Source organism: Limanda limanda, chromosome 7 (assembly GCF_963576545.1).
Source record: "Limanda limanda chromosome 7, fLimLim1.1, whole genome shotgun sequence".
Classification (NCBI taxonomy): Eukaryota; Metazoa; Chordata; class Actinopteri; order Pleuronectiformes; family Pleuronectidae; genus Limanda; species Limanda limanda.
The window spans coordinates 23,343,019-23,351,221 of NC_083642.1; the positions used below are offsets into that span (position 1 = coordinate 23,343,019).

The window sequence follows — 8,203 nt, forward strand, 5'->3', positions numbered from 1 at the left end:
ACACGGCAGGGGATTTGTAGGTGGATGAGTGGGTAAACCATCCCCTTTTTACTGACATGACCAAAAAGTTGAAACTAAATGGCATCAGAAAGAACAGGAGGACAGTGCCCCGCTCTCCTTCTCTACCACACAGACACTGACCATAGGCAGGGTTAGGGTACCTGTATCAGTGGCCATCAAAAACACCAATAAAGATTTTTCTGTCTTCAGCTGCCAGATAGGATTCAGCATGAACTCGGTGGACACTGCTTTGCTGTGTTCATTTATGTGACAAGCATACAGTTCTCTCCTGCAGGGGGGGTCCAAAAGTTAATCATCTGAAGAGACACTTTGCTGTGCTGTTGAGTTAATTTGCACACACAGACAGAAAACGGTGAAAGCAATACCCCGCTATAGGCACAGGGTAATGAAGCATGAATGTGAACCATTTAGAATCAGCAAAACATTCTATAAAGATCTATAACTTTGACATCTCATTAAAACAGCAAAATGTGAGAAGTGACATAAACCAACCAGGGGGCGCCTACTGTGTAAACATATAAGGTAGTCCCTTGTTTTACACAAGATTACTATGAAATTGTCAGTAATTTGCTAATATGTTGACTTTTTTAGGCTTCTACAGAAACTAAATTAAAAAAAGAGAATTGAAAACTTGCCACTGAGATGTGATGACATTTCCCTATGATTAAACCAACAAAGACACAACATGTATTATTTTTATATACACCAAACAGCCTTCTAAAGTTATTTGTGAAACTGTGTTTTTGACATTAAAAGTAAAATTCAAAACTATCAACGGGCAGATGACAACAAAAACTTACCAGGACGACACTGTGCTTTCCCCGTACAATAGGGAGCAACAGGAATAGAGGTTTTAAGAGAAGGCGTTGTTACAGTGCCACCATCAGGCCAGTTTTCAATTATTTAGATAATATGAAAAGATGTTCCTTCACTTAAAGCTTAATCAAGTGAAATACATCAGTATAATTAACATATTTCTCTCTGCGTCCTTTTCATTCATCTATCCACCCGACTGCTCACCCACCCACCATCGATTCACCCAGGTGAACTTTTTATTTCTCCTGAACATCGTTCGAGTTCTGGTCACCAAGCTGAAGGGGACCCACTGTGCTGAGTCCAGGGTCTACATGAAGGCAGTTCGAGCCACCCTCATCCTCATCCCTCTGCTGGGAGTCCAGTTCATCCTTTTCCCCTGGAGGCCAGGGGGCCGCATTGCCCGCGCCATCTATGATTTCTTTATAAATATCTTCAGCCACTTCCAGGTAAAGTCAATAGTAAACTGAGAGTTTGTACCAAGTGCTGATGTCATAGAGACCCCTTCAAACTAAGGATGTATTAGATTAAATCGTACTGTGCAGTCAATAACAACAACCTGCAGATTTTGGTCAATTTAGTTTCTCCTCGGCTGGTATTTGGCATGGGGTCTTTAAACTCATTTTCATTAAGTTACATCAAACTAAAGAGCCCTTTCATCCATTTCCACTAAAGCATGATATAACCACTCTCTGCTCTTGAATTTGAATAAGAAAGTGCCACTTGGTGTCTTCTGTTCGTAAATTGGATGTACAGCTGAATCCTGTTTCAAATTCACAGGATCGAGAGCGGAAATGAATACATGCATCCATGTTTGTCAAGTAAACCTGATGATTTTCTTAATTTATAGTTATGATTTACAGATATGCGTCCTGACATCTGCCTCTTTATTATCACTATCTCTTTGCAGGGACTCCTGGTGGCGATTATATTCTGTTTCTGCAATAATGAGGTATGTTAGAACTGTCATAGCGCATTTTTTCAAAGATAATTTAGGAGCTGGATTGACGAGACAAAGGGAAACACAGAGGCTATATACACAAGGGAGGTAAAACACATTCATAAGAGGTGCAGACGATCACAAGGGCAAGAAACAGGATAAAGACAGGAAGTAAATGAAGACAGACACACAAGGAAAGGAGTTTCACAATGAACAGGAAACAAAGAACTCAGAGTGCAAACAAATAACCAAACACAGAACACAAATCCAGAAAGGCAGTTACATAAACAGTGTTCACTAGTTAATAGGCAGAGAGCAGAATCATAACAAAAAATTGTTAACAGAAGAATAAGCAAAATTGTATTGATGATTTTATTTAAACCCTTTCTTTATTGCACTAGTTATCTCCAGTGTAATCATACAGAACAGTTGATTTTTACACACTAGAGTCCTGGTGGATTCATTTCCATTCATCACTCTTTGTATTAATTGTGTTTTGTTTATTTTGTGCACTATTATTAACTAACTGTTGTTTACTATTTAAATATATTGAGAGCAATGGTAAACAGGAGTCAATTCCCTTTATGTGCACACATACTTGGCCTTTAAAGCTGATTCAGATTTTGATCTTGATTCTGACTTGTTGTTGTCTCCCAGGCCCAGGCAGCAATGAAGAGGAAGTGGTATCAGCGGAACTTTGCCTGGGGCAAAACTGGCTGGGGAGAAAGACCTATCACCAACAACCACTTTAACTCCCAAACCAACTCCTCTTTCATGGAGACGAGCCGCGCCACCATCAGCTTGGAGCAGCCTTCTGCTTCGACCTCTGACCAAAATGAATGCAGCCTCGCCCTGTCCAAGGTGCAGCAGAGAGCCAACGGGCAGAACAACAACAGCAACACCTCCAGCAATGGGGAGGTGGACATGCTCAACAACCCGCAGACCACCGACATCTGACGGTCACAGAGAATGACTGAGGTTGCAGGTATATTTTAAAAATAAAGGTTAACTGATTTAGACGTTGTACATTATATCTTTAGAGCACTTCAAAGCATGTGGTGTTCACACACAAGCACAAATATTTGTATGGTAACTTGTTTTGGACTTGTAGGAACTGAGGAGATAATTGATTTATATCATGGTGTCGTATAATCACACTATATGCCTTTGTTTTGTTGCTCGATTTATGGAATTAAGTGACTATTTGTCTTATAGTAGAAAGGAGAAAGGTGCAAACCCCAAACCAGCAGTCTTGATATCACAGATGCAGACCTGTATGCTGTACACAGGAAATCTGTCGCCTTATGAAGTCTTTGAACCCTTTGCTCATCCACTGTAACCAATGAATGTCATATTCCACTGATGTTATCACACATATACTTTTACACGCTGCTATTAAAGGAAACCCAGCTTCCACATCTTAGCTGGTTTCGGAAAAGTTCAACTGCAGCCCACTGTTAACAAAAGCAAAAGCAACACAGTAGTCGCTCACATTTTGATTCAGATTGAATGCGTATAAGAGTGCAAAGTGCATTAAGAGTTAAATGTACACTTTTCATTTTTAGAATATGATAAACTAACACAGTAATTACGTAACTGAGTAAAGACCAGAATATGACTTTTTGACATTTGTTTTACAATATAATACAACACAGACATAAATATTGTCTGCTAAAACAGGGGGAAACAGGACACCAATTTAACACATATATAAGATACATTGAACTGACATGAACTCTATTGGCAGAGGCTTTTGTGTGGGATAACAAAATCTGTTCAATAAGACAAAGAGCAAGGAGATCAGGACATGGGATGCACAGTAAGTGTGAGCAGGTGCTGGAGGTGTAAGGAGAAGAGATAATTTTGTCAGGAGGAATAGACAAGTTCTCAAGAGGCACTTGAAGATGGAGAGGGACCCTGCTGCTCTCAAAGCATTTAATAGCTCCTTCCATAATCAGAGTCTGGACTGTGAGTAGGTTGCGTGCAGGAATGGCAATGCCAGAAGAAGAAGTGCTATGAATTTGATTTGGGCAACCATGGCTAGGCAGTGGAGGTTAATGAGTGGTGGAGAAACATGCTATCTTTTAGGCAGATTGAAGAACAGACATGCCACTGCATCATGGACCATCTGTAGTTGTTTCACTGTGCGTGAAGGCAGACCCACTAGAAGTGTGTTGTAGTAGTCAGTAGTTGAGGTAAGGGATAACCATGGTCTCAACCAAGAGTCAGGTAGGGCCTGCCCAGATTTATTTTATGTTGTTGTAGAGTTGAAAGTGGCATGACCAAGAAACATAGGCGACATGATCAGAGGAGGATAATTGGTCATCAATCATGACAACCAGGTTTCTCATAACTTGGTTGAGGTCAGAGATTAATTTTGATAACTTTATTATCCTTTAAGTTGAGAAGAGAGATTAAGTTGAGGCTGGTGTTTCTTTATCCATGTAGATATGTCTGAGAGTTACCAGACTTGTGAGCAAATCACTGGAAGGAACTGGAGTATAATGCTGCGAGAGGGGGCCCAGCTCAGAGCCTTGGGGCATCCCACATTTTTTCCTTGCCATGACTATGAAAAAAAAATGCAATTTTTCCCTGGATGCAATTATCAGAGAATACGAATGGCAGGATGTGGTGGTTCGCCTTGTCAAAGGCTACTAAGAACTGAGGACTGAACCACAGATGTAACTGCCCTTGGGACTTCTGTCACAGAAAACAGAACTGTTTCACTGGTGTAGTCCCTCTTAGAGAATGACGGATTCGGATCAAGAGGAGTAAGAGTAATTCTCAGATCTGTTGGAAAACCACACTTTCAATAGCGTCAGATAATAATTAAGCAACAAGGGGGACAGATACTTCTCAACCTGAAAAGGGTCAAGGCTTTCAGAGCAGGGGTGTTACTACAGCCTGTAAACATACAGCTTTGTTCTCAAAGCCAAGAAGCATTTATCATATGTGGGATTGCTGGTACCATGGTATGAGTAATGGCTTAGAGGAGGTTGGAAGGAATCGATTCAAGCAGACATGTGTAGGATGACTAAGCGTCTGCTGTGTTGATGCTGTGTTTTCAGTAAGTAGTGAATGAAGGAAATGATCTGCTCTGCTTATCTTGCAGGTGCTCTGCCCTCAGAGAATTGACTGCTGATCACAACCATATTTTCAGCAAAGAAACAGGCAAAGGTATCAATTCAGTAATTATTAAGTTAGATCAAATCAGGCGATTCAGTGAGCTGCATATAATTGAATTAGACAGCAGCATTGAGGATTGACAGAAGAAAGTACCCAGCGGAACGATGCAGCTAAAGTTTAGAAGAGCAGCAGTCACTCATAGGAAAACAGATAGGGTGTAGGAATGGGCTGTGACCCATACCCAATAAATCAATTATAAAAATTTCAAAAGTATTATAAATTAATTTGTTGGGTAAATCAAAGCTTAAAAGGCATACAACTAAGGCATCATAACAACCCCTTTCTGACAGTTTTCTCGCAGACCGGAAAACCCGTTTTCTTAAGGCACCAACATTGAACAGAGATGTCACACCTCAGCTTGGAGTTGTAAAACTAGTTCTTGGCAGTCAAATGTTAAGTTTGGACACAGAACAGAGGAAAAGTTTTATCGCCTCGTTATCACTGTATAAGTTCATTATCACTATGTTTGCTTTGACAGATATGAATTATGTTATTTTGAAAGGGCTTTCATGGTTTCTTTACACAGCTGTCAGACTTTAGATTAATGTATCAATGACATAATTAGAAGTATCAAATATTTATGTGCATAGTGTGTAGTGAATTATACTGCTGGTCTGCTCCAAACCTATTTACTTTACCTGGAACTAGATTATATATTAGACATTAGAGTTATAACACTAATTTCCAGTGTCAGTTGAGAAGTACAGTGAAATAATGGAGCTGTGGTGTGAAAGACATTAAACATAGTAACAACATAGTATACAGAGGAGGTTCATAAACACAGCGGTGTATTGAATAATCTATTCTGAGCTGTGTGTGCACATATTCTTTTCATAAATACACCTCTCACTTATTAATAGTTTCTCACACTTTTATTTTTATTGTAATAAAACAGTGGATTGTAATCTGATGTGAAGATTTAATGTGATGTAAATGTAGAGCTACACATAAAAAAATACATTTAAAAACGTTTGGATGAGGATTATAGAGCTTTTACAGACACAGGACTGTGCCAAGTTTGTCTTAGAAATAAGTGAGTTTTTCCTTCTGTATAACTCCACTTCAGTCAACATTGAAGGAGACTTTTAAAGATTTGTCATGTATTTATTGTAATACTGTTCCAACTGCTTTGTCAAATTCAATATAATTTTATGTTAAGTTGTGGCTGTTAAAAAATTTACTGTTTGACTGTTTCTTTTATTTTGTAAAATAAAGTTTAAAAATAAAATGCATAAATAAACAACATTATTATTGAAAAGGCTAGTTCTGCGGGTCAGTGCAGAACCAATTTCACTTTTCATTGGATTATTAGGCAAAATGTATGTTATGCACATATATTATGATGTCCACAATGCACAATCTTGTAGGAACACGAAAGCTCCAGTGTGGATCCAACAGGGTATTGTGATGATGGGTAATAAACCATAAATGTGGAAAGAAATCAGCTTAGTAGAGAAGAGAAACGTCTGTTTAAAAAATAAACTGTTTCTCAACACATATCCACAGAAGCCCAATCCTGTAACCCTGTACACGTCTGCCCAGTAGAGAAACAGTTGTCACGGACATGTTTGCAAATGAATTCAAGAAACATTCCAATAAAGTGTCCCAAAAAAACCCTTTAATTCAAGAATCTTACTGTATCTAATAATGCTATTTACGTGTGGAAATAAAATTGTTTGGACCGTGGAATTCAGTGTGAGTTGTATTTCATAATGACCTTATTTAATCCCTGGCACAGTGAGACACTTTGTTTACTGCACCTCAGGACAGCTCCAGCTCCATTTCTTCATTACATACTTACACTTAATTTGACAGCAGAATATGATCTGTTTACCTCTTTCCAGTAACTCGGGTATTAATTGTCACATGTGGCGATTAAAAAGGAAGAGGTCCCACCGAGATTTGAACTCGGATCGCTGGATTCAAAGTCCAAAGTGCTAACCATTACACCATGGGACCAAGTGGTGTTGGTAGGGTCATTTTATATTTCTTATACTATCCTATACAACGTCTTTGTTTACTGGAACTGTAGTTAAAGCATACCATCGTATAATCTTTACGTTAGACTAAATGTGCAACGTTGAAGTCGCTTGATGCTCGGTGGCTTTGAAAAGAAGTTAAACACGAATGGTTCCAAGCTAATGTGAAGCTACCGAAGATAACTCTTGATGATGCTCCGTAAGTCAACGTACGTGTTCATTTTAACCCTAAACGAAATATAAACCAACGGTAAGTATGAAAGTACTCAGAGATATGTCAACCCCTCCCCTCTGCTAAACGTCAATAACATTAGCATTCGCATTAGCAACATGGACGACGCATTTTAAAGTATTGAAAGATCAGGAGTTAGATTTCTTCCACACGCTTTTCTTACTGTGGCTAAATGTGACACAGGTATAGTGACGTGTTAGTGCAGAGGGTGACTAATAAAAACTGCCACATGGGGGCAGCAGAGGATCTATCTGTCTATCTGTCTATCCGTCTGTCTATCCATCTATATGTTTATCTATCTATCTATCTATTTATCTATCTATCTATCTATCTATCTATCTATCTATCTATCTATCTATCTATCTATCTATCTATCTATCTATCTATCTATCTATCTATCTATCTATCTATCTATCTATCTATCTATCTATCTATCTATCTATCTATCTATCTATCTATCTATCTATCTATCTATCTATCTATCTATCTATCTATCTATCTATATAGGGATGCGACGGTACATTGGGGTATACTTTATTATTATTTCCATTTTATCATAGATTTTGTCAATTTAGATCTAGATCTAGAATTAGATCACCTATTTCCGTTATTGGTCTTCTAAAAGTGCACGACATGTGTTATATGAATATAGTTACTATGTTATTCTAATCATTACATCTTTAATTCAATCAATTCTGTGTATATAAATGTTAGTTACACTATAAGCTTAGCACTTCTGCTTTGATTTACACCACATCTCTTTTACAGGATTTCTTTGTATTTTTATGATCATCTAAAATGCATTTAGATAACCACAGACATCTGTCACCTACAGTGAGAGAAGTGACAGATCCCAGTGGCTCGGCCGCTCTGCCAGCACGGCCTGTACTGTGAGTGTGGCCCATACAGCTCAATCTGCCCGAGCTGAGCGCTGAGGTGCTGTGAGGATACGTTAACCTCATGTCCTGCAGCTTAGTCTGTACACACAGCTTAATGCACACACACTCAACTCTGTCATCACAATCCCCAACA

At 38.7% G+C, this 8,203-nt stretch overlaps 1 protein-coding gene and 1 non-coding gene across 2 annotated transcripts in view; one reads left to right on the top strand and one right to left on the bottom strand.

Annotated features, from left to right (window-relative positions):
* The window catches only part of calcrl2 (calcitonin receptor-like 2), a 28,525-nt gene extending 21,876 nt beyond the window's left edge, over positions 1-6,649 (top strand). Inside the window, exons 11-13 of the mRNA XM_061074384.1 lie at positions 1,065-1,283; positions 1,745-1,786; positions 2,432-6,649. Coding sequence (XP_060930367.1) covers positions 1,065-1,283; positions 1,745-1,786; positions 2,432-2,731 — 561 coding nt within the window. The 3' untranslated portion in view covers positions 2,732-6,649. The remainder of the gene's footprint in view (positions 1-1,064; positions 1,284-1,744; positions 1,787-2,431) is intronic.
* Positions 6,650-6,847: 198 nt separating this feature from the next.
* Positions 6,848-6,919, bottom strand: trnaq-uug (transfer RNA glutamine (anticodon UUG)). Its single transcript has one exon. It is a non-coding gene; the product is annotated as a tRNA-Gln (tRNA).
* Between the last annotated feature and the right edge of the window lie 1,284 nt (positions 6,920-8,203).